Below are 26,635 nucleotides of genomic sequence, written 5' to 3'. Positions count from 1 at the left end.
TGTCTGTCTGAGTGCCTTTTTTTCCCTAAATGCTTAATTGATCCTCTGTAGTTCTCAGCATTTGCATGTCTGTGTGTTTCACGTTATTTATGTGTGTTCTGATGCCACACTCTCCCCCTGCACCACGGCCTCTGCATCATGGAGTCGTATGTTTGACGACAACTCGTACGTATCCCTACACTATCTTCATGTAGAGTAGTGCCATGCTTTTACTGTAGCAGCACACACAGAAGCCAAACATAGTTAGCTGCCTATGTAAGCAGCCTTTAAAGCATCTTGGGCACGCTCTCAACATAAAGGCTGCATTCAATTTTACATAAGGTACTTCTTTTAAAAAAGATTTAAAAATCTTACTGAAACCAAACTTTTGAACGGTAGTGTAGCTGTAGCAGACACTGCCAAATGCACCTTCTGATTGTAGAGAGAGTAACCGATCTACTATGCAGTCTATTCAGTGATCAGTCTGTTGTAGTAGGGAAAGGGAAGACATTGGAAGGTTGAAGAAGTAAGAGACAAGTTGTCCATCTTCTGTCCTATTCATTTTTCATCTCTGTTCTGTTCGGTTAGGTGCTCTTTTTCCTGATTTGCAGTACTAGAATAAAACGTGTGGTGGACTTACACATGCCAGTATGAGACTCGCCATCATTATTTATTTGTGCAGTGAGTGTGTGGTCTGCTTCCATATGGATGCAGGTGGGGCTTCTGTCACTGCTTGAAATGCATCTGAGTGAAATATGACCACTGCATTGGTGCATTGTGGGTAATGTTTATGTTAGGTTCATTAATGATTGAAAGGCAATGTCTTTAAACCTGACACAACATGCATTTCCTACAGAATAACACATGTTCAGTCCTCAGCCTGAACTCTGTAGAGTAATTTAAAGGTATTAAAATTACAGCTATTATTTTATATGGCTGATAGCAAAAGTCAATACTTTTATCTAAAAACAAAAAGCCAAATTACCATAAACAACAAAAAACAAAAAAGTGAATTTAGGCATCAAAGCAGTATAATACACTGTATGAAATAGATATTAAAGGGCTTTGCTAAAAAATTGTGCTAAAAAGAACATTATTTTGTGTATTTGGTGTAAAGAAATGTGTTTATGGGGTTTAAGGTAAAAAAAAAACACACATTATTTTCCACATAATGTACTTTACTGTTGCTCCTCTATGCACCGTCTTCTGAAACACGTCAATTTTTACAAGCTCGAATTTTACAAAGATTTGTATTATTTAATTATTAGGTTTTTAAAGATGGTGGTTGAATTGACCGTTTTATTTGTTAGCTCTGTTTCTCTCTGTCATGCTCGCTCTTATCCCAGTTTCGACACTTCTGTCTCTCTCAACACATACTGTACTGCTTCTCCCTGCATTCACATGCATCTCTGCAACGCTTCACACCTCCACAGCCCGAAGCTATGTTCTCTGGTCTTTTACACATTCATGGTGTGTGTTTGTGTGCTGTCAGTTTGTAAAAAGGCTGTGGGAATATGGCAGTCTGAGCATATCGACCCCAGTCGCTGACAGGTGCTAACACGTATAGGTGCATCTGTATCCAGAACTCATGTAATCAATGTGCCCTACAGGCCCTGGTAACTTCCTGTCCATTGACAATAAACTGCTTTAGTTTGACTGCTTGATGCTTGAGCTCATTAAATCGTGGCAGAGGTCTGACCAGTCCTGAGGGTGCGTGCTTGTTTTCCATGTGTTCGTATAATAAAAAGTTTGTATGGAGTCGATGAGAAATGAGTTGATGTCAGCCATCAGGTTTTTTTCAGCTCTCTAGAGATGATTAATGGATCTGTTTTCTCTCCATTTCCCGGTGCTGCAGTAACCTGACCCGTGGTGTCGGCCGCTTCCGAGAGATTCTCCGAGCCGTTGAGACCAGAACCACTCAGAACCTGCGTATGGTGCGTTGTGTGTGTTTATGGCTTTGTGTTGTCTCTGTGTAGAATAGTGGTTCTCAAACTTTCTGACTCCGAGGTCCATCATTATCCAAGACAAAATGCAAAATCCCACCATGAAGATTTCAGTAGATTTACTTCTGCTTTAGTGACAGCTTCTTTTTAATAAATTATATGTTTATAAATGGGTTTCCACTTGTTTTATGATTTGTAAGCAAAGGCTTTTAAAAAGTATTTTAACTTAAAAATATAGCAATTTCTCTGCAGTTATACCATTTAAAATAATAAAATATTTTAGAGCTTGACATAATATATTTAATATAATATCATTCTAATAATTTTTTTGAAATTGTACATACATTTTAATCTTAATTTTTAGAGTTTTATCTTTTAAGCTTTATTTAAAGGATTTTATGTATCGGGCTGAGAACTTTCTGTATATGTGTGTGTTTAGACTATCGCCAGGCAGCTTGCAGAGATCCTGCTGAGGGGCATGTGTGAGCAGAGTTACTGGAACCCACTGGAAGACCCCCCTAACCACTCCCCCCTGGATGACCCTCTCAGACCCACCCCTCACACTAAGGACTACGCCCTCAGCCGCCGCCCACGCACCTACTCAGGAGAAAAGTAGCACATCTCATTCAAAATAATATATGCTGTATATACAAGTAAAACACTGGAATGTTCACGATTGGCACCACTGTTTCATGTGTTGCCTAAAACAAGCAATGTGTACCAGATACAAATTTTTGTAGGAGGCAAGAGGAAATATTTTTCATCCAATACTGTTCTCATTATCACAGTTGAGGTTGTTTGGAGTATGGGGGTCACATCACATCATTCAAATTCTCTGTGTTCATTTTGTCATTTTGACCTAAAGTCAACCCGTCCGCCCATGGAGCTGGACATTCAGAAAATGTAGAAAGTAGACATATATTAATCTTACTTTTTCAGCAAAAAAAATGCAATACAAAACTGTCTTGAGATGTTGAACAAGACAATTAAGTCATATGTTGTTTGTGTTGTTATCGCGTTTTTAAATATGCGTTTCCCTTAAAATACGTTGCCTGATAAGGGTATAAAAAAAGGCATATCTTCAATGTTGACAATGAATGGTGTCATAAGGTAAATTGTGGCCCCAGTTCTGATTATGGTATGGGGTGTGTGTGTGTGTGTGTGTGTGTGTGTGTGTGTGTGTGTAAGGGGGTTTGCCGTTCCCCCTTGGTGTTTATGGGGGGTGGGGGCTGATGTAGAAAATACAGAAGTCACAGAAATCACTCAAAATATAAAGGGGAGCTCCTTGATTAAAAAAAAAAAGGAAAAAGATATGTATATCTCAGAGAAGTGGGGTTGGGGGTGGGAGGGGTTATAAATCACATCAAGGAGAGCAGATCGCCCTCAGTAGAAATCACATTCCATGGCCAGGGGCCAATAAGGAAGAGCCTTATTGGTCTTCCTGGATTCTAGGCCCAATGTACATAGTCCACTTTCTATTTTTTTTTTTGTTTAAAAATTGTGCAAATGTTAATATTTGCATGTAAAACAGATAATATTACATTTAGATTACTACATTTTTAACTAGGTTTTTATTCTTGCAGGCTTTCACATGTTTCACAATAATCCATGTTTGTTTGCATCAGATAAATCATAGAATTATTGATTACTTTTTTATATCCTAAACATATCCTGAGAGATGCAAAATATCCCAAATATATCAAATATATTGCAACAATTATTTTGAATATGTTTTACTTATGCCCAGATCATATACAAAAGTGACATTTTGCTGATCATTTTCCACTCTTGCCTGTTTTAGGGATATCGTCCAAAAATTTTTTATTTATTTTTATGATGTAACATGAAAATTAAAACAAGGGGAAAAAATTAATTGATCAGAATCCTGAAAGTTTGTTTCATGTCACTGTATTCATGATGTCATGGATGGAAAAATTCATGATGGCCTTTCTCTCTCTTTCTAGTTTGTTTTGTCCACAGGAGAACACAGAGGAGGCCTTGCTCCTATTGTTAATCAGCGAGTCCATGGTGAGTAGCAGTAAAGATCTGGTGACCCTCTGACCTGCTGTGGTTTAACATCTAATCTTACTAGTAGTGTGTCAGTTATCCCTTGCATAGTACACTTCTGTTTCATTTTTATTTGAAAATTCATAACTGAATTGATGAAGGACACATTCAATTAATCAAAAGTGGCAGTAAAGATGTTTATAATGTTACAAAAGATTTGAATTTTAAATAAATGAAATAAACGCTGTTTGAACTTTCAAAACATCAAAGAATCACAGGAATATATTAAAATAGAAAATCGTTATTTTAATTTTATTATAAATATGTTTCACAATATAGATTTTTTTTAACTTTGTTTTTGATCAAATAAGGAGATTTATTTCAAAAGCATACATTTTTTTTTTGAACAATAGTCTAGTGTACTCCTGTATGTTTTGAATTTGTGTATTAATATCTGTATCTATCGTAGGCTAACAGAGACGCCGTGTTGAGTCGAATCCCTGAACACAATAACGACCGAATCATCAGCCTCCAGAGCGCCTCGCTGGTGTACGACCTGCTGACCATCGCGCTCGGCCGACGCGGACAGTATGAGATGCTCTCAGAGGTGAGGTCCCGCACACACTCATGGGAACATTCTGGAATACTCCTTCCCTCAGCTGGACGAGTTAAACCTCCTGGTGTGGTTGACCAGACCTGCACTCTACACTACCACTGTGTGAATGTCTGTGTCTGCTTTAGAGGTTATAATAGTGTGCGTGCACCAGAATACTGCTTCAGTATTTATAATATATGATTTCATGTTATTATATTATATTATATAGCTTTTTTGTATTCAGAACAAACCTAGATTCAATTTAAGTCTCCATGTCACAAATTTGACAAACAGCATCATTAATAACTTTATACTTAATGTTTTATTTTTGCCACGGACAAGGCGCAGTGTTTGTTTTCACAAGCCTGGCTTATTTAGGACATAACAGGCGGGCAAAGAAAAGCATTTTTGGTGTGTGTGTTGGCTTGTAGTGTGATGTTTTCATTAGTGTACCTGGGCAGGTTTTTCTCTTCCGTCTCCATCTGTTGATCATGCTGTTGTTGCTAATGTTGGACTCCGTATAACTTTTTGCTCTTCCTTTTGCATTCAAGGATTTTTTGGTTGTGCAATCACAGGGCCCCAGGAGCCTGTCATATTTAGTGTGTGCCCTCTGCAGGGTCATGTGTGTGTTTGTGTAGCTGTTTGTTATATAGATCTTATTGTTCAATGAATTGCTCTCTGCTAAGCTGCTAGTGTGATTAGCTGCAAAGCCTCAGAGACACACTGAATGCCTGTGGCACTCTGGGTAATCTTCAGCAGGAGACGTGGCCTGGCTCTGTGTTTGACCTTTGTGTGTGTGTGTCTGTTGGGGGTCATAATTAATGTTCTCAAGTCTTATCTGAGGTTATCTTAATGTCTCCTCTCTACAGTGTCTCGAAAGAGCCATGAAGTTTGCCTTTGAGGAGTTTCATCTCTGGTTCCAGCTCGCTCTTTCACTAATGGCTGCTGGGAAGGTTAGCGTTCCATTTTCTGCTTTCAATGTTCCTCAGAGTTCCCATAGTAATAGCAAACCTAGAAATATCAGCCAATTTTAAAGTTAGGATTTTAGTGAAATGAAAATTAATATTGCTAAAGTCCTTTAATATAATTTATTTTATATCAGTTTAAAATCAAATCTCTTATATATTTAATACTCACTTATATTCTCTTATTTATATGTTGGGGTCTATAAATTGTTTGAAGATTTTTTAATAAATAAACATTTTGTATTTTAAAACACAGTAAAAACTAATATTGTAAAATATTATTACAATTACAATTAACTGGTTTATACTTTTAATATATTTTAATAAACATAATTTATTCCTGTGTCAAAACGAATGTGTGAGTTAAAAAAAAAAATATATATATATATATATATATATATATATATATATATATATATATATATATGTATATATATATATATATATATATATATAAAATATAAATCTACTAGTAATACTCGTGATGACTCTTGTCTTGGTGTTTGTGTGTGTAGTCGGCTCGAGCAGTGAAGGTACTGAAGGAGTGTATGAGACTAAAGCCAGATGATCCCACTATTCCACTGCTGGCCGTCAAGCTGTGCATTGGAAACCTGCACTGGGTAATAAAAGAGGAATCATGGGAATATACACAGGCTAAATCGGGGAGCTTACCCTGACCTGTTTACGACTCCTTAAATCATCACTGATAGACCGTCCACGAACAGTGAGATGGTGATGATGACATGGGCTGTGTATTTGTGTGTTTTAGCTAGAAGAAGGTGAGCGCTTTGCTAAAGTAGTGATTGATATGGGTGTGAAGGCGGCTGAATTCAGGGCCAAGGGCTACCTAGCAATCGGCCTCGTCTACAGCCTGAGAGCAACAGATGGTAAGCATACCTGTAGTAGAACGCACCATTACCTTTATAAGACTATAATCTTTACTGTATCCTCTGTAACACACTCTATACCTTCCTTATAATGATACTTTACATCCTGGTTTTGTTTATTGTAATGCACTCTGTATCTCTCTATAACAGTCTATATTGTCTCCGTAATTCGTGTTCCTGTAGCTCAACTGGTAGAGCACTGCGCTAGCAAACAAGCGAGCACAAGGTTGGGGGTTCGATTCCCCGGGAACACATGATATGTAAAAATTGATAGCCTGAATGCACTGTAAGTCGCTTTGGATAAAAGCGTCTGCTAAATGCATTAATTTAATTTAATTTAATTCCTTCTATAGTTCTGTATACCCTTTCTCTACCCTCTAACACACTCTGTACCTTCCCAATGTATTTTTATGCATTTTTTTTTCTTTACCTTATATAATGCACCTAAAGAACCACTCCATAATGGTCCTCTATATAACATACTCTATACCCTTTCTGTAATGTCTATTCTGTATCACTCACTCTGTACCTCTCTGTAGAATAATTATAATTGTCTTTACCCATCTTCTGTCCTTTATATAAAAAAAAAACGATTTCTTTTATCCCAAAATATAATTTTCCATGTTTTTTCCACTCTCTATAATACACTGTATACTTTTCATCTTTTATAATGCTTTATTTGTTCCTCCATATTTTATGATGAGGGTGGTTGTCAGCCATTGACTAGCATTATTCAAAGCCCCCCTCTGGTATTTCTGCTATAATTATAACAATGCTGCTTTTTTATATATTAAATTAATTAAACACAATTCATTTTGAGATTCTGTGAGATTCAAGATTCTGATTATGCATGTTTTTCTATAAAAAATATTAGTTATTGGTGGAGGGGGGGTGTAATTATTATTCCAGTTTTTTTAATGGGGGATCATTTTATTAAGTTTTCATTAATGTTTAAAAATATGATTTAATAATTGTATTCATCCTAATGGCCCACGTGGGAAGTTTTCCCCCCTGCCCCCATGTGAGGAACCACACTGTTCTGCACCAATTCTGTAATTGAGTTGTCTCTGCTCTTATATAACACACTTTAATGCAGTGCATTTATAAAGCTTTATATGCTTTCTCTGCATTCTAACATGCTCTACACCTTTTTTTATAAATTGTATACTTTATAATATTTCTAATTTCTTATTTAACACACTCTGTAATAACAATTATATAATTTAATAACCCTGCAATTCTCTATACGTTGTCTTCCCTCTGTTATACACTCTATAATCCTGTGTTGCTCTTTCTCTAACATTAAGGGATCTGAAATCTTGTCCTTACCATTTTCTCACATATGACGTCTGTCTTTACAGCATCTCTTCGAGGTATGCAAGAAGAGTATCAGAAAAAAGCGCTGAGTGCTTTCCAGAGGTGATTTTCAGATTGTCCTAAATTTTCTCTCTCACACACACACACTCACATACTGTGCTCACTGACGTAACACACTGTTTCTCTCTCTCTCAGGGCACAGAGTCTGTCCCCCACTGATCACCTAGCTGTTTTCTACCTGGCGCTGCAGCTGGCTGTATCTCGACAGGTAGGAGAATCAACATCTGCTGCTTGCACACAGCCAGTGAGAATGAAACATCTCATTCTCAGATGATGCCTATAAGTATTTACATGTGGATTATTTCATCTGCTTCAAGCCACATCTAGGATGGGCAATATGGCCAAAAATATGATCACAATATTTTTCTTTCATTCAATATTGATATTTATCACTTTATTTTATTTTTTATACCATTAATGAGGAAGGACATGCACTCCTCATGTTTGTTAGACCTCAGGAATGAAAGTAATCAGAGCTTCTCAAAATCAAACATGCTTCTGGTTTACGACTAAATTCAACATATTAAGCTACCTTCTCATTTAGGACCCCATTTGAATTTCCCTAAATTTTGTTTTCTTTTTTCCTGTGTTCTCTATTATTTGTATTATCAAAAATGATGTCAAGTGAAATCAATTCTAATAAATTAAAATAATAGTCAAATACAAATATAACAATTTATTTAAAGCAAAGAAGAACAGAAAGAACAGAACTTTTTACTGTATGGATGAAAGAAATGATCTTGGTTGTATCAAATTAATTAATTAATTATCAATATTTTTTTTTTTTTTTACAAATATGAATATTGATTTATCACCCAACCCTCACATCTCATTGTTCTTACTATGGGAACTTTATTTTGCCTTTATGTCCCTCTCAGTCTGTCTGTCTCTCTCCCCAGATGTCATTCTGTTCTTTTTCCTTCTCATTTCTCTCTTGGTCCGATTAAACAATCAGCTAATAAAAGCGTCTTGTGTGTGTGTATATGTCAGATTCCAGAGGCTCTCGGTTATGTACGACAGGCGTTACAGCTGCAGGGCGATGATGTTCATTCACTGCACCTGCTGGCCCTGCTGCTGTCAGCTCAAAAACACTACCACGATGCTCTCAACATCATCGAGATGGCCCTCAGCGAATATCCCGAGAACTTCATGTGAGTCTAACACACTCACAGTCACTGTCACACTTTAGGGGGAAGTCGTGGCCTAATGGTTAGAGGGTTGGACTCCCAATCAAAGGGTTGTGGGTTCTAGTCTCGGGCTGGACGGAATTGTGGGTGGGGGGAGTGCATGTACAGTACAGTTCTCTCTCCACCTTCAATACCATGACTTAGGTGCCCTTGAGCAAGGCATCGAACCCCCAACTGCTCCCCGGGCGCCGCAGCATAAATGGCTGCCCACTGCTCCGGGTGTTTGCTCACAGTGTGTGTGTGTGTTCACTGCTCTGTGTGTGTGCATTTCGGATGGGTTAAATGCAGAGCACAAATTCTGAGTATGGGTCACCATACTTGGCTGAATGTCACTTCACTCACTCACTCACTTCACTCACTCACTTTATCTAACCTCTCGAGCTTGTAGTTGACAATTACATTTAATCATTTAGCAGACGCTTTATCCAAAGTGACTTACAAATGAGAACAATAGAAGCAATCAGACCAACAACAGAACAAGAACAGTATACAAGTGCCATGACAAGTCTCAGTTAGTCTAGCACAGACTCCGTAGCTATGTGTGTTTTTTTTTTTAAAGAATAGGATAGACAAGAAATTTTAAGTGCTAGTATTAATTGTTAGACTTAGCTTTATTTATTTATTGATATAGTTTTCGGCAGCCAATCAGAGAATGACGAGGAGCTATTCTTGGATCAGAGATCAGTCAGATGATTCCATGTTCTTTTGCACAGCATTCACACACACACACACACACACACACATAAACAGTGGCAGGCAGTGTTTAGACATTTAGAGGCATGCCACAGTGCCCACTCTAATGAGAATGTTTGTGTTTGCTGTAGCAGCTGGGATAGATGGGTACATATCTGCTGCTGGCATCTTCAATTAGACGAGTTAGAAGTATGCGTGTGTGTGTGTTGGATGTTTGAAGCACTGGGCAGTCCCCACACAAATTCTCTTCTCATTCGATTTGATCAGAGTCCTCTCCATCTGTGTGTTTGTTTGTGTGTGTGTGTTGTCGCCCTTCTGGCTGTGTGCTTCAGCCACTTACATAATAGAAAAAAATACAACAGCATTCTTTTTCCTCCAATCCCGTGGCCCTCTTTTTCACCCTGTTTTCCCTCCAGGGTTTTGTGTGTTTGTCCGGTTTGTGTGTGTGTTTCCATGCGTTTTGCTTCATTGCCTTGAAAGGAAATGCACCAGAACATCCAGCCCTCCTTATTCCACACACACAGACACACGCGACAACATTAATTCAGCAGTTGTGTGGGCGTCCTAGCAGTGTAGTATGCAAATACAGAAGAGATGCTGTAAGAGTTCCTGTGGCTCAGTGGTTCAGCATTGCGTTAGCAGTGTAAAAGGTTGTGGGTTCAAATCCCAGGGAGAACACATACTGGTAAAAAAAGTTCTAGTTTGAATGCACTGTAAGTCGCTTTGGATAAGCGTCTGCTAAATGCATGAATGTAAAATGTAGATGAAAGCAATGTTCAACAGCCATCTGTTTATTAAACACTTCATTAGACATTCTAATGAACGGAAAGTGATTATAAACACTTTTTGTTTGTCTCTAGTCTGTTATTCACAAAGGTGAAGTTGGAGACATTGTGTCGAGGTCCAGAGGAGGCGTTACTTTCCTGTAAACGCATGCTGCAGATTTGGAAGTCCTGTTACAACCTCACCAACCCCAGGTATATACACACACACACACACACACACACACACTCCAGCTGTTGACACATGAATGCTAGAAGCTCAAGTGTCGGCACTCACCATCACACAATAAAACAGCACAGCATGTCTCTCTGACTGCGAGGAGCTCACCACACCTTCATTAAAAATAAATAAAGGCACGCCTCATACCACTGCTGCATACTGTGATTCAGTCCTGCTTTCTTTCACTCGCTCTTTCGTTCTAATGGCTGGAATACCAGCCCCCCACTGTCAGAATACTCTAGCTCTTCCTGTCAAACTGTCCTGAACTCAGTACCTGGTGACAATCCACCAGAGACCAATTAGCACATGGACACTGTAACAAAACTCTGCCACTGTCACATGTTCAGTGTCCCTCCCTCCAAACCCTGGGTAGCGACTCTGTGTCAGGACCACTGGAGCTCGTCCTCCCTAAACCCCAGCACAAAGTCATCCTCGAACTCTGAGGAGTTGCCACTCCATCAGAGGTTTTGGGGTACCCTCCAGAGACAGTATGAGGACACGTTTCAAATGTTGTTGGAACACAAGTTTACCCTTGCACTTTTGGAAAAAATTCAGTCTTTACGCACTGAAATGCTAAAAACTGTATTCCTACATATTCGGACTAAATAGTATAGCCAATTATCAGTTCTCAGCAATAACTAGTGTGGATAATAATTGTCGGCTTATCTTTAATGAACAGAATTCCAGTTGTTTCCAAGATGGCCGCCGATTGAACTGACCCTCTACATAAACTTTTCAATTCTTTTGAAGAGAATATTAACCAAGTTCAGCCAAATAATACTTCAGGAATTTTAGAGAATATAAATCCTAAAACTCTGATATAAAATAGTCCTTTTTTTTTTTCGCCATGAAAATAGCCACAGAAGCTGTTATCGCAAACAAACAAGCTTTACTTTCTCCATAGAGGTTTTTTTTTTTTTTAAGCGATCAGATTTATGTTTTTTTGTTGTTGTTGTTTTAACAATAAAATTGGTTTAATTATACTTACATCACTTACACCCAAGGAATATCTATGAATCATATCATCGACACTTGGGCTCTTTTAATTTGGATCAAAAAGCAACTCTAGAAGCCGTTCACAACATGCAAGCCCCCAGCTAGCAATGTCCTGACAGCCCCCCGTAACACCCTAGCATCTGGGCACCACGTCTCCACAAATTTTCTTCTAAATTACTCTCTTGCATACTTGAAGGTATTTCTATACTCCCTTTCAGATGAATAGTGTTGCAGAAGCATTGTGGTTATGTATGCAATAGCAGTGTGCCATGAGATGCTAAGTGAAATTTCTGAGAGTTTCATCATTCTGTGTGTATTGATGTGCTAGTATCACGTCGCCTCTCCGAGTGCTTGATCTCTAATTTTAACATCTTAATTGCCTCTTGCTTCTCGTCTTCTGTGTGTGTGTGTGTGTGTGTGTGTGTGTGTTTAGTGATTCTGGGAGGGGGAGCAGTCTGTTAGACAGAGCTGTTGCTGACCGTCGCCAGCTGAATGCCATGACATTACCGGACTTCAGTGATGCAGAGACAGGTGACACACACACAAATGAATCAACACACATCTGTATATGTATAATTATGGTGGTTACGGCTTCTTTGCCCTGCCCTTTTTGATGAATTTGCATCACAGTGTAACGGGCATCAGCTTTGCTGTCATTTTATCTGTTCTTCCTGCATATGTATCTCTCTCTTTCTCTCTCAAACGCACAGATTTGATTTCGAGTGAATGGCCTTATAAGATGATGGGTTAATGTTTTTTTGTACTTTTATGTACTTTACTTTTTATGTATTTCTAATGCTATAATTCTTGTAGATGGGTCATATCTTGAAATCTTTCTCTTTTTTTAAGTTCTATGAATACCTTCTTGATTTATACTTTAGAGCTCCTCTTTTTGCAGTCCAAAAAGAACATTAGTTCAAACTTAGATGCTGAAGCTTGGGATTCTGACGTCAAAACACTATTCGCTTTTTAAGCAACTGCCAAGTCCTGGTAAGGTGATTTAGGAGGAAGTGGCTGGATGCTATTATTCCTTAACGTGAGAAAAAATTGTGGTATAACCCCTTTAATTTCTAAAAGAACAATGGGCCTTGTATGAAAAACTGCTTTAAATTGACATGAATTTTCCCAGTATCTTGTGCAGCGAATAGAGTAATTAGATAAAGAGGGCTGAGATGAGTGCAGGTGTTGATTTGCTGTGTTTGCTCAGCAGTGATGGTGGAGGCTTTCTGTGCTGAGTATGCAGACAGTAAACATTTCATCTTGCCTCTGTGATTCAGCAGTTACCCTTTTTCTTTACAACCTTATCTTTCTGTGCCAGCTGTTCAGTTCTGGGTATTTGTTTTATTTTTTAATTTTTTATTTGTTTTACTTTTTCCATTATTTCTATGGCTATCAATGTATTACAATGTATTTTATTTACGTTGTTACTTAATTTTATTTAAATTTATAGAATGTACATACAGGTAGGTCATGGGTTAAAAATGCATTATTTTTTTACTTTTTTTTTTCATGTAAGAGTAACACTTCCCCGTGACAGCCCTAATTATTATATCTTTTTCATTATGTATTCACTGGCAGTGATTTTTTTTTCTTCAATATTCGGTTTTCCCAATTTTTTTTCCTTTTTTTTATATTTTATATCACATCCTTTTTACTTTCTCATTTTTTTATTCCTAGCCTCTCATGCCTCTTCCTCCTTCTCGGGGTCAGAACCTGTATCTCCTCTGTTTCCTCTTTCATCCCTCTATTCTTCACCTCCACCCAAGACTGAATCCACCCAGAGGCGTGGCAGCCATGCTTTCTGTGACCACGCCCCCCGCCGACGCTTCTCCTCCGCCAGTAATTCACAGTGCACCTTGTGTGTGTTTTTTAGCCAATAGCCTGGCATGAGTCTCCTCTTACTAGCCAATCCCCTGCCTCTAACCGCATTGCTCTACCTGCATAACCCAGTGCAGTTCATTTGGAGGTTGGTTAAGTGTATTTGGTGACTGGTTTTCTGCTGCAGTTTGGATTGGTAATGAAGCTGTATTTGGGTTTTGGAGGCCTCTTTTTGTAGACTTCCATCTCTGAATACCATCAGGTTTGTAATGTGGTGAATTTAACCTGCCCAAGAAGCAATTTCCAGGCCAAATTAAAAAGAAATCTCGTTTGTAGTACAGTGAAGAGAAAAATCTTAAATGCAGAAATTCTGTGAATAAGCGATTTAGTATTTTTGTTTCAAGTGTAGAGGAGTTCGCCCTACTTTTATGGTATGTCCAGTCATGCCTTATATCAGCTGTAAAAGGACATTAGTTGAGTACATGGCTACTGTAAGATTGTAAATGCCGCTGGCAGGATGATGTGAGTTCAGCGATCCAGTGGCCCGTGAGACTGACGCTAAGCTCTTAATCTCCACTGAGAGGCTCCTGGGGAAACGAAAGACAGAGAAGCAGTGACACTTGCTTATCAGCCATTTAAGACCTGGGATCATATCCACACTCGTATCTTCAAAGAGAGAGAGAGAGAGAGAGCTAGAGATAGTTCATTAGTAGATAACCTGTGGTACTCAAACTGACTCAATACTGAAGTTTTGTCACCTTTCTCTTCATTTAAAGTACTTTCTCCCTCTGGCTTTGTTTACACACTTTGTACAAACATCTCTCGGGTGATCTGGTCAGATTGTCGTGTATATGTATGTATTTCCTGTGACCATTGTGATCAGATTTTGATGGGAGAGCCTCTGGTTTTGTGACATATACACTACTGTTCAGTGGGAGTGGTAATTCTTTTATTCAGCAAGGATGCATTAAATTGATCAAAAGTGGCACTAAAGACATTTATAATGTTAAAAAAGATTTGTATTTGGGATGTCTATTCATCCAAAAAAATTAAAATACATTTTAAACCATATTAAAATAGAAAACTGTTTTTAAGTTGTATTAGTATTTCTCAATATTGATGTTTTTACTGTATTTTTGATCCAGTAAATGCAGCCTTGGTGAGCATATGAGTAGGGATCTATGATTTCTGCGATGCGGAAAATGTGGACGAATCAAGTAATTCAGTCATAAAAATGTAATTTCATTTTAATTTATATCGTGTAATGTCACGGAATTTGCCAAATTTTGGATGGATAAACCAAAAGAAGCTCAGTACACGTAGATCAAAATGTGACAAGGACTAGTGTTTGTGAATTTTAAGCCGCAAAAACACTATTTTAATATGACTGGAGACTGCTCTAAGAGTCACTTCATGAGCATTTTACCTTTTCTTTTGAGAAAAAATATCATCATATCATGTACAAACAGAAACGTTAAAGTTTCCACAGCAGCCTGTCAAAATAAAAGTTTGGTTTAACTTGAAGAAATGGTGACAGAAATATTACTTAATGTAATGATAGTACTACTACTACTACTAATACACATATTAAAACCTTATTTATCTCATTTATCACAATTTATTTACCAGAAAAATGTATTAAATACACAACAAAAATAAATATACATATTTTTTTAAATTGTCATATAAAAAAAATATCATAGTGCCGTAAAATGTAATTTTTGTTAAACTTTTAATTAATTGTTGATAAATTGTGTAAGTGATGATTTTATTTTTTTATTTTTTTTGAAGTTTTGAAGTCATGAAGTTTTTTTTTTTTATTATTATTTTTAACCATTAAAACAGAGTCTAGAAATAAAAAAATAAATTTTGATTAATTGATTTAATAGCGTCCTATATAAAACATATAACCTCATAATCAACCCCACATTTTTTAACATTGACATAGTAAGTGATGTCCACTAAAGTCTGTCAAACTGGAAAAATAGATAGTGGAGTCAGAAATAACTGCCAACGAATGGTTATATATAGTTAAAGTTATCCAGCAAAGTTTAAATGTTGTACTCTAGCGGATGACTGACAGGTGAGTAGGCGGTCCTTCCCTGCTGTCTGACACAAATCAGGATGCATTAATGCTGCAAATAGGATCACAAAACTTTCAATTTTGGACTCCACTTGAATCTTAATTTAGCACTGTCCACACTTGATCAGACCACCCGAGGCCGATATTAACACCAGGTGTAAACGGCGTCTGTCTTCTTCTATGTCTGTCTTCTGTAATGCTGTGCATGTGATTCACAGTTTCTGCTGTTACTCTTCTCACTGTACAGTGTTTGTGCATCCAAACCATTGCATTTGCACTCTTACAGCCCCAAACACAGTGCCACACACCTGTGTCCGCAGAGCGTGAGAATCACAGATACAGGGTTTTACAGGGCCTCACGAGGACTCCTGACACTTTGGTTTGTGGTATTACAGAACGTCAGACACAATATTTTTTTTTCCCATTATATTTCTGTGTTTTTGTAAACTCTCTGTTGTTGTGGTGGTGGTTGTTGTTGTTTTTGTTCAGTTTTTTATGAGTAATTGCCCCCTTTTTGTTGTTCTTTTTGGTTTCCAAGGCAACCTTCCAGATGCTTTCTTTCATGGTTTTGACTCCTTTATTGGGGTTTGTAAGTAGTTCTTGCTGTTACTCCTCTGCCTTTATGCACAAACACACACACCTGCTTCCTTGCCCTGCTGGCCTTCTCCCCCTTGGCAGAGTGCACCTACCACCTGTGTGTTAAGACACTCCGAAACTCTCCAGCATAATGTCTTCAATGGACTTGTTGCCTCTTACCTTTTGTTTTGCCCTCTTATTGTGTGTCCTCTCCTGGCGTTTTGTGTCCCAGGCCTCTTTGTGCTGGAGAGAGAGACATAAATGCTCTCATTTGGCCTCAGTTCTTAATAATTAAAGAGACAGTATTGTTCCACCAGGCCTTTCAAACAGGGTTTAACGCATACTGCTGCTTAAAGCCAAATATTTATGGGTACTTTTAGCAGTGTTTGGATTCTGACTTCTTATTAGTTTTAATGATACAATTTATTGTTAATATTATTAATGGTATGGCAATTATTATTGTTATTTATACTGTCTGAAAGTTTGGGGTCAGTAAGATTTTTATGGAAGCTGTGACACATTGTTTTTAGGACATTAAGTCTTAATAAATGAGTTGACTGTCACTTTTGATGAATTTAATGCATCTCCCAGAACAAAAAAATAATATCTTCGTCAAAAAATCTTACTGACCACAAATTTATGAACAGTAGACAACACTCTGTTTCGTTATCACAAGCTCTATAAAAGTGTTCTGTGATTAAAAAATGAATCTAAATCATTTGGTGCCTCAGGAGAGCAATGACCTTGTCTAAAATGTGCTCTGATTTTTTTAACCATTAATCCAAAATTAGATTTAAGCTCTTTTAATTCCATTTGACAGTCCATAATGTAATCCCAGTTTAAGATTATTGTTTCATTTTATTTGAAACCTGAGTGAAATCAGGCACATTTAGAGGGACTTTTACTGATCCTGTAATCATGTTAAACGTTTTTATTTAAATGTTGATTATTTGTCATTAGGGTCACTTGATATAAACTGGGTGTGTGGTATCTGATGGAATAGCACCCAGGTCTCTGGACCGTTGAGCACAAGCTCTAATTTCTTTAGTGTCTCACATTTAGCAGCTGTTTCTGAAGTCAAGGCTCTGTTAACAGAGCGATGAAACGTTTGAGAGGACTGGTGTCATGATCGTGCTGAGAGGCGCTCACTTATGGCCAATTGCAATGGAAACAGTATCTGGAAACGATCATAGCTTGTCAAAATTAAATGGAAAGTAACTGGTAAATTATGTGCCCTGTATTTAGTAGAAATAAATTAATAGTGTTAAATGATTCTGAACTTAAATATGCCTGTTTGCAGGAAACAAAAAACTGATATGTGCTGATATCTCAAGCTTATAGGAATGCCAAAAAGGGAGTTGCATTACAAACCAAAGACTTTCTATATATTTACAGCAGGTTCTTGTGAAGAAAATACTGTCTCTTTAAAAACACATATTGCTTTTTATGTGTGTGTGATTGCGTGTGATGATGCTTTCCCACTCCTAGCATGGAGCTCCATGGTCACGCTCTTCCTGCAGCCTGGTCTGATGCATCATGGGAGTTTGAGTTTGTGTGCGCACACGCATGTGCTTAAAAGAGATGTGAAGCTGTCGACACTTTAGTAAGTTCTTGTCCTCAACCTTAATGCTGCAGAGTGATGGCAGATCTTTGACCCCTCAATGGTCTGAAGGTTTTTCCTACTTCAGTAGTTTGTATAAAAAAGTAAAAAAATAAAATAGTTACTAGGGCTGGACGATTAATCGAAAAGTAATCGAAACCGAAATTCAGAATTTTTTTCTTCTATTTTTCAATCCTGTGAATACTTTCCCCAGGGTTGCCAGGTCTGCGAAACAAAACAAGCCCAATTGTTATCCAAAACTTGACCAAAACTAGCCCAGGTGCATTCTTCCCCAGAGTTTTCCCTTTTTTTTTACATTAAAACTGAAATGTGAAGAAAAAAAATATCAGTAAGACATTCTCATTTCAAGAGATGTGCCCTTTGAATTCAATTGTTCGAAATATTCAATAAATAACCATAAATAATTTGTTTCATAGAAATGCACTCTTTCATCCGAAAAAATATCCTACCTTTAATAGTTGAGAATATTTACAGCACAAACCTTGTCAGTGAACTATGAGGGCAAACAAGTAAATAAATAAAATAATCGTTCATTAATCATAATCGAGGTAAAATATTCAATTAATCAAGATTTTGATTTTAAGTCTGTCGTCCGGCCCTAACAGAGATTTACAGATAAATTAACAATTTGGGATCTTTTGCTCATGTTGTTCCAATCTGTATGACTTTCTTTTGAAAAACTCAAATTGAGAAGTTGAGCACAATGTCCAAGCTGCTCTTCAACACAGTGAAGATGCAGACACATGAAGAGATCCCCCATTTAAACTTATTATAGATAAGTTTCAGTTTCTCTGTGTTTGGTCGTGTGATCCATGGCTTTGTTCACTGTCACCATAGAAATGCTAAACATAGGAGCAGCAGCTATGGATACTCAACAGGCTGAATGCTAAAGAGAAAGAAACTGAGATGTACAGGGATCGATTTCAGTCCGAATGTGTTTTATGTCCTGCTGGTCTGGTCGATAAAGTCCAGCCTATGACTCATAGAGGCTCTTGAGGATCCTAATATGTTCCTCTGAACCCCGACAGAGACTTTAATGACCACACTGAAGCCCTGACCACAGCTCTGCCGGGCAGCCGCATGTCCAGACAAATAGGGACTCTGTGATCGCTGAACTGCAGGGGGCAATTTCATTTCAGTTCACCCAGTTCAGGAAACTGATGTGGTGTCTTCAGTTCATTCTCTGCAGTTCATCTCCTGAGTCTAGCAAATTGAAAAGGACCTGAGGCCAAATCTGGAATTTATTGGTAAAACTGGTAAAGGAATAGCTCACCCAGAACTAAAGGTTTGGTCATTTACAAACCCAAATTACTTCCACTACTGGAAGTCATTTGCTTCTTGCTGCTAAAAATTCAGAATTGTCCTTGTAGGAGTCAAATACATTTTAAAATATATTCAAATGGATAACTCTTATTTTAATGGTAATATAAATTCACAGTATTACTCTTTTTACTGTATTTTTGAAAAATCTTACCCACCCCAAACATTTAACAAAATGTAGTTTCTTCTGTGGAACACAAAGATTGCACAAATCACCTTTTGCATGCAGTTACAAAGAATGGAAGTTAGAGCACTGAAGCATCAAAAAGGTGGTCCATATGACTTATTAAACTTATTTGACTTAGAATTAATTGTTCTTTTAAGTCTTATCTTTTAAGTGAATTATTTGAAAGCGATTTGTGAATTTAAAATGATTGTAAATGAGAACCAGAATGTAATTTTGGGTGAACTATCCATTGAACGCACTCTTATTCAAGCTGAGCAGACAGGAAAACACAGCCTCATTTGCGTTGATCAGTTGCTCTGATATGAAATGTGATTTACATGTTGCAGCTAGCACTTTTAAAAATGCAGGAATTGGTCAATTAGTGTAAAGTAGCAGAGCTTTATTTATTCACTGTTAATAATCTTATGCTTTTTGTGTTTAAGTGCTATGTGTAAGTGTGCTTGTTAAAGTATTGTCCACCTTTTGGAAATTCTAAGAGTTGACTACAGATGTTTGAATCTTGTCATGCTGTTTCTTTACCCTTGCATTTCCTAAAATTCTCTCACATTAAATTGTCTAGAGAAATCGCTAGTTTTTGTTTGTTTGTTTGTTTTACATTAGAATAGAAAAACTGTAACACTCTTATGTGTTTAATAATATTATTTTATTTTTTTATATATATTATTTTATATATATATATATATATATATATATATATATATATATATATATATATATATACACATATACACAAAGCTACCAGCGCCAACTTTTTTTTTTTAATTTTGTTGTGCTTGATAGTTTTTTATTAGTTTGAATTTTTTTGCTTTAAATTATTTTGATTTCAGTTTTAGTAAATTTAGCATGTTATTTTACTTTGTTGCTAAGGCAACAATTAATTCTTTACAATTTTTCATTAAATATTTATATTTAATTTTATTACAGCTTTAATTTAATTAATCATTTCTACAAGCTTTGGTTTTAATACTACTTTTACTTAACAGTAATAGCACTGTTGAGAACAGGGATTAGCAGTGATCAACTGCTCTTTGGCCTTCATGTGCATATGAACAAAATTCTATATCAATATTTTCACTGCTAATATCTGCAGTGCTGTGGATATCTGTAGAGAAACTCCTATCCATGTGTCGTTGCCGACTGTCTATGTTTGCCCCACAGGTTCTGTCCACGCAAACTCCATAGCAGCGTCACGGGTGGAGCAGGCGCTCTCTGAGGCGGCCTCTTCCCTTCAGAGCAGTGCTCCGAAACAGGGACCCCTCCACCCTTGGATGACCCTTGCCCAGATCTGGCTGCATGCAGGTACAAAGCTCACCCACAGCCCTAATTTGCATTCTTTTAACATAAGTCATGCCCACATTCTGTTGTTACATTGATCAGGTCTGGGTTTAATAAACAGCATATTCTGTAATCTTGCAATAAAATATATCGTAAGTAAAAAAAAAAAAAAAAAAAAAAGAACTTTAATAGAACACCTTGTTTAAATATGGACCGCTTTTTCCTCACTGGTTGTTGTTAATAGCATCTTTTGTCCATGCAAATACATTAGGAAAACCATATCCAGCAGGATCAAATTTCTCATCTGGAGGCTTTTGTGCTGTCTGTAATCAGCATTTACGAAGAGACAAGCAATTGTGGTTACTCGTGAATGTGGCTGAATTAAACACATTGGAGTTTAGGAAAGTTCTGCTAGCGGCTCCAAGGTCATGGGTCTGATTCCCAGGCCAAATAAATACTGATAAGAACAGCATGAATGCACAGTAAATAGGGGTGTGTGGGTGTTTTTTTTTGCTGGTACCATGGTTGGTTTAGGCCTGTCGTTGATAGCTGACGTCACACAAAAAAAAAGCAGTGTTTTTTGAAAGCAGTGTTGGTTAGATCCTAGCAGTGACAGAAATCATCTTGTTCACCAAGAGGGAATATTTGCCCCTTAAACTGTTTTACAAGGGTGTTTTTTTTTACCTTTATAAGGGCTTTTTTTAATGGTATGCATCTGTAATGTCAAACTCATTTTAAAGACTAAAGTTAATTAGAATAATTAGACACCACAATATTAGGAGATTACTGTGTTAAAATACAATTTTGAATATTTAAATATTAAATCATTTTGAAAAAGAAATGATACTTTAAATATAAAACTTGATGAAAAAGTCACTGAATCATTCACTCAAACGATTTGTTCAAAACAGCTAATTGTCCAGTATCAGTAACAGTATTGTTAGCTTAAATTATAAAAAAAAAATAGCAGATCTTTATGAATTTATCATTGAATCATTCATTCAAACAATTAGTTTAGAAATGCAGATTAGTTCAGTAACATATGTTATTGTTAACTAATACTAAAACTATAAAAAAATGTATTTTTTGTTATTTAAAATAAATACTGGAAACCTGTACATATTTGATGAAAACATTTGAAATGTTACAAATTATTGAAATAAGAAATACCCTGATATAAAAGTGAACTGAATTAAAAGAAATAAAAGTTAAAGTTGAAGTACTTAATTACTAAAATAAGAAAATAAAAACTAAAACTGAAAAACTGAAGAGATTAAAAACTTTGAAATGTTAGTAATGATTGAAATTAGAAACAAACTCAAATAAAAGTGAACTTAATTAAATGAAAAAAGTTATAGGTAAAGTACTAAAAATAAAATAAATTAAAAAATTTGAACTTAAATTGAAATAAACTGAAAAAATGAAAAACTTTGGAGTGTTAGAAATGAATAAAATTAGAAATCAGCTAAAATAACAGTGAACTGAATTAACCGAAATAAAAGTTAAAGTTGTAAATTACTAAAACTAAAATAAAAACTCAAATTAAATTAACTAAAACTGAAATAAACTTTGAGTATAAATAAAATAGTCAAAATATTGATAAACACTAATGGTATATAAATGATAGTAAAACCACACAAAATGTTGGTAGTAAAATTAGAAAAGCATTTGCTAAAAATCTTTTCTTTTGTTGTCTTAGAAAAAGACAATCAACTCAGTTACTAAGACTAATTATTCTTTTACCAGCTTGACTGTCACTGAGCCAAGTGAGGGAACCTTAGCACGGCTTGGCAGGGTGAGAAATGTGTCAAGAGTAAACATGCTTAGTAGTCACTTTCCCTGGAGTTTGTTGGCTAAAGAGGGAGGACACCCCTCCAACGTTAATCTCCCATCAGTCTCTCTGTCTCCTATAAAAACGGTGTGAAGGCTGATGATGTAGCTGACAGCATGTCTGAGAATCACATTTGTGACTCCAGATAAGACATAAACCCCAGAAATGCTTCTTCCACTGTTTTCTCTTTATCACTTATTTTCTCTGTCTCTGTCTTTCCACAGCGGAGGTGTATATTGGAATGGGAAAGGCGGCGGAGGCAACAGCGTGTACACAGGAAGCAGCCAACCTGTTCCCCATGTCCCATAACGTGTTGTTTATGAAGGGTCAGGTGGCGGAGCTGCGGGGGAATGTGGACGAGGCCAAGCGCTGGTACGAGGAGGCGCTGTCCATCAGCCCCACCCACGTTAAGACCATGCAGAGACTGGTGAGCACATGCCGTTTATCTACTAACTCAAACCATTTTGCAGTTATACACTTTCATGGTTATTGCTCCCAGCAATGCAGTGGATTTCAGGTTTTACTCTTGTGGGAACGTTTGGTTGTGTGTTTGTGTGATCTTCACACTGAGAAGGAGAAAAGAGGCAAGATCTTGTCCAATGTCAGTGTTTAGCTGACAATGAGTCCAGGATGTGGAGACTTGTCAGAGGAAGTGTGTGAGTGTGAGTGTGAGTGTGTGTGTGAGAGTGTGTGTGTGCTGCTGTCTCCAGCTGTGTGTGTCTTAATAGTAGGCAGAAATGTCATGTCTTATAAAGGAGCTCCCCTGTAGTAGACAACAGCAGGAGGAAGTATCGCCCCGTCTGTCAAATCTCTCCCTCTCTGACCTTCTTTTGTGTGTGTGTGTGTGTGTGTGTGTGTGTGTGTGTGTGTGTGTGTGTGTGTGTGTGTGTGTTTATGCGTCTGACACTGTTCTAACAGCAGGACAGTGGACGGCATCTGAACTCTCAGAGCTGTTTACACTACATTAACCCTCTGTGTACTATAAAGAATATGTTAGAAATACCACGTTGTGCATTCAGACCAGATTTTATGACATTGTCAAATTTATTTAATTAGAAGTACATCAAGCATTTGAATAATACAGTTTAGTTTAGAATTCACTTGAATATATTTTAAATTGATTTAATAATAATAGCAATTTATTTCTGTGATATCAAAACTGAATTTTCAGCAGCCAATACCCATTACACTAGTCTTCAGTGTTACATGATCCTTCAGGAATCATTCTAAATATAATAATAATATATATATAAGCAGTTATTGGAAATCTACAATATATAAAAATACATGAAATATTTTTCCCAAATTGCTTTTTCAAAAACCACTGATTATGTAAACTATAATTAATGTTATTTGCTTAATATTGTAATATATAAATCATATATCTAATAATAGTACATATGTATCAAAATCAACGGATAGAATGCTTTTTTCTTTCTTTCAGTTTTTCTATACAAATTGTTACCAAACACTGATCTATATGTGTTATATTTTATATCTATTACGTATTGTCCGTATAGATCATTCGTTACTAAACAATGTTTAATCATTCTTTTATAACTATACAATATAATGTAATTATAAAATTTCTTAAAGGGCTCTAATTAATCAACTTAAAATGATTTTTTTATTTGAGTCCGATTTGAATTGCAATTTTTTAAATCAGTAGGAAGATTAAAATTCATCCAGAACTTTTTTCTCTTTTGATTTGTCTGTTTTTTTGCAGGGTCTGATATTGCATCAGCTGCAAAGGTACAGTCTTGCGGAGAAGATCTTGCGTGACGCAGTGCAGGTGAACAGCACGGCCCATGACGTGTGGAACAGTCTGGGAGAAGTGCTGCAAGCGCAGGGCAATGACGCAGCCGCGACCGAATGCTTCCTCACTGCCCTGGAGCTGGAGGCCAGCTGTCCCATCTTACCTTTCACCATCATCCCCCGCTCCCTCTGAGACAATCAGAACACTCCCCACCAACAAAACCTCTGTCCGTGAGTCATGCATGAACCACAGCCCTTAAACACACACACCCAAACTCTTCTTCTGTCCTGGAATGTTTTGCCCGCCCCCTCCGACCTTGTTATCAGTTCTCAGATGTGGATCTGCCGAACTCTAATCAACACGGTTAGCACTTTTCCACACTGCTTCACTCTCATAGTTTTTCCCCTTCCTATTTCTTCCTTCTTTCTGTGCTAGAATTTCCACCGGCTTCTGTATAGTAGTGGTGCCGATCACCCGAAACCCTGCCCCCTCCTGCACTCCCATTGGTCAGTTCCATACCACAGTACAAGTGGACCAATGAGAAACCTTTTCAAGCTGCTGTCACGGTGAAGCAGCTGATTGACGCAGCGGTTTCATCAAACCACGGTGCTTCCCAAAACATACAATCTTGAGTTTCTAGTAGCTGTGTGTCATACGAACCAATAATAACACTGACGCAGAGACGGTCAAAAGTGTATATGTGTGCCGTGTGTGTTTGTGAGGTTAAATGGATGGTCAGTGTGTGTGTCCTTTACATGTGCTGGTATCCAGGATATCCCTTCCTTTGTGGCGTGTGCACGGGTGTTTATTTTGAATGGAGTACTTGACACGCTGTTACAGTGGATAAACACACGTAATAAAGGTTGTGTTTCCATGCAGTTGTTCCTGAGGGCAGGAGTGTCACCCGTGTTATGACTCCTAGAGAATCATTATGTCCCCCTCTGATCAAACACTGTATTGTTTATATTCTGTATGTACAAAAGAATCGCCTAGAGCAAACAGAACGAATGCCAAAAGAACAAGTACTCTAAAAGCAAATATTTTACCTTGGTTCTCATTAAAAGAGAAGAGGAATCTAGTTTTGGACATTTCGTTTTGTTCTTTGGTTTATTTTTCCACATCATGATTCAGAGGTTGAGATTTATATTGTTGATTTATCAGAGCCATGTTATATAAGATGTTTATTTATCCCAGTGGCTGTGTGCTAGACAGGTGAAGACATATATGTATTCCGTGTGTGAACATGAGGGACTGTTACAGTTGGACATGTTCAACTCAAACTATATTCATAACGGTCACCGTGATTAAATTTATGGAAGAGGAAGATTGTATGTGTGTATTTGAAGTCTTAGCAGTGTCAATCACAGGGCCAAACACAACTGGAAATGCTGTTTTATGATGTCAATAAATGATCGATTGTGCAAAATCTGTTATTGTTTCTTATTCCTTATTTTGTCATGTATTTCAAGTCATTTTTTTAAGGCCAGCTAGTATTGCTAATGGAGCTAATATAGCTATATATAGTAGTATAGCTAATTTAGAATTTTCTCCTAATTGTGACTTTTTCTTAGTCTGTTCTCAAGGGGCGATACAGATAATTTCATGGCTGTGCCAACATACTGTATGTATTATTTAGTTTTAAAAATAAAAAAATATTTCAAACCCAACAAATCTGTTTGTCGAAGTGGTAAATTTGTATGGCCAACTGAACCCGATGCAAAATCTGTTGGGAAATCTTGCACCTTAATTCCAGCTCTGTCATAACTTCACCCAACAAAAATAATAATTTGTCATAATTGTCCTATAGCAATACTTGTGGCAGTTTTTGTGGAATATAGTCCAAACTTCTGTTGCGTTATGAATTGCACTCAAAAACAGTTCATTTCAGAGCACAATGACGGATGAAATCGAGCTAAATTATATGTCTTGGCCATACTTTTTCCCATTTAATTTCTTTTCCTGTCACTCGCACACGTTTCCTTACATGCCCTGCTCACCTCAGTTCATGTATGTTAGATGAGCCCACTGTTTCGCTGACTCGTGGTATGGTTGAATGAATACCTTTAAAAAGCTCTGAAAGATTGATGAAGGTCCAAAAGCTCACAAGCGGAGAAAAATAAGAAAGGACGAGGGCAGCCACCTCTGAAAAGCAAATGAATGACATGGCCTAATAAAAAGGAGTCGGGGAGAAAGAAGGATATGAGGTGGGAAATGTAGAAAGTGAATTATTTAATGCACTTACAGGCCTGCCTTAAACTAATGAGCACTTGCTGCTTTATGGGACAGGCTGCACTCCCAGAAGCATTCTGGGACATAGAAAGCTGCAGCAAGAGATTGGTTGTTATTAAAGAGGTGCATTTTAGTGTCTGCCAGAGTGTTTGCGCCTCTTGAGACCTCTTCTTCGACTCATTCCTGCTATAAAGACCCGAAGATCGTAAACCGCGCAGTACAGCCACAAGCTGGGTCTTTGATGTGGGTCAGGAGCATGTTGAACCCTAATGAGCCCTTAGTGACGCCATTATTCCTCTGGCTTCTGT

The 26,635-nt window shown here is 37.2% G+C and overlaps 1 protein-coding gene across 3 annotated transcripts in view; it reads left to right on the top strand.

Annotated features, from left to right (window-relative positions):
* LOC113070399 (tetratricopeptide repeat protein 7B-like) overlaps positions 1-25,524 on the top strand; it is a 38,345-nt gene extending 12,821 nt beyond the window's left edge. The window contains exons 6-22 of one of the 3 annotated variants that reach the window (XM_026243684.1): positions 1,835-1,913; positions 2,362-2,534; positions 3,887-3,950; positions 4,399-4,536; positions 5,394-5,477; positions 6,005-6,109; positions 6,259-6,376; positions 7,738-7,795; positions 7,889-7,961; positions 8,744-8,904; positions 10,494-10,610; positions 12,065-12,162; positions 13,309-13,470; positions 16,071-16,121; positions 20,395-20,535; positions 22,567-22,769; positions 24,069-25,524. In XM_026243684.1, coding sequence (XP_026099469.1) covers positions 1,835-1,913; positions 2,362-2,534; positions 3,887-3,950; positions 4,399-4,536; positions 5,394-5,477; positions 6,005-6,109; positions 6,259-6,376; positions 7,738-7,795; positions 7,889-7,961; positions 8,744-8,904; positions 10,494-10,610; positions 12,065-12,162; positions 13,309-13,470; positions 16,071-16,121; positions 20,395-20,535; positions 22,567-22,769; positions 24,069-24,290 — 2,047 coding nt within the window. In that variant the 3' untranslated portion in view covers positions 24,291-25,524. The remainder of the gene's footprint in view (positions 1-1,834; positions 1,914-2,361; positions 2,535-3,886; positions 3,951-4,398; positions 4,537-5,393; positions 5,478-6,004; positions 6,110-6,258; positions 6,377-7,737; positions 7,796-7,888; positions 7,962-8,743; positions 8,905-10,493; positions 10,611-12,064; positions 12,163-13,308; positions 13,471-16,070; positions 16,122-20,394; positions 20,536-22,566; positions 22,770-24,068) is intronic. The other 2 variants (XM_026243685.1, XM_026243686.1) reach the window with 2 other exon arrangements.
* Positions 25,525-26,635: the final 1,111 nt, after the last annotated feature.

Source organism: Carassius auratus, unplaced genomic scaffold (genome assembly GCF_003368295.1).
Source record: "Carassius auratus strain Wakin unplaced genomic scaffold, ASM336829v1 scaf_tig00003842, whole genome shotgun sequence".
NCBI lineage: Eukaryota > Metazoa > Chordata > Actinopteri > Cypriniformes > Cyprinidae > Carassius > Carassius auratus.
This window is presented reverse-complemented; position numbering and strand designations above follow the sequence as displayed.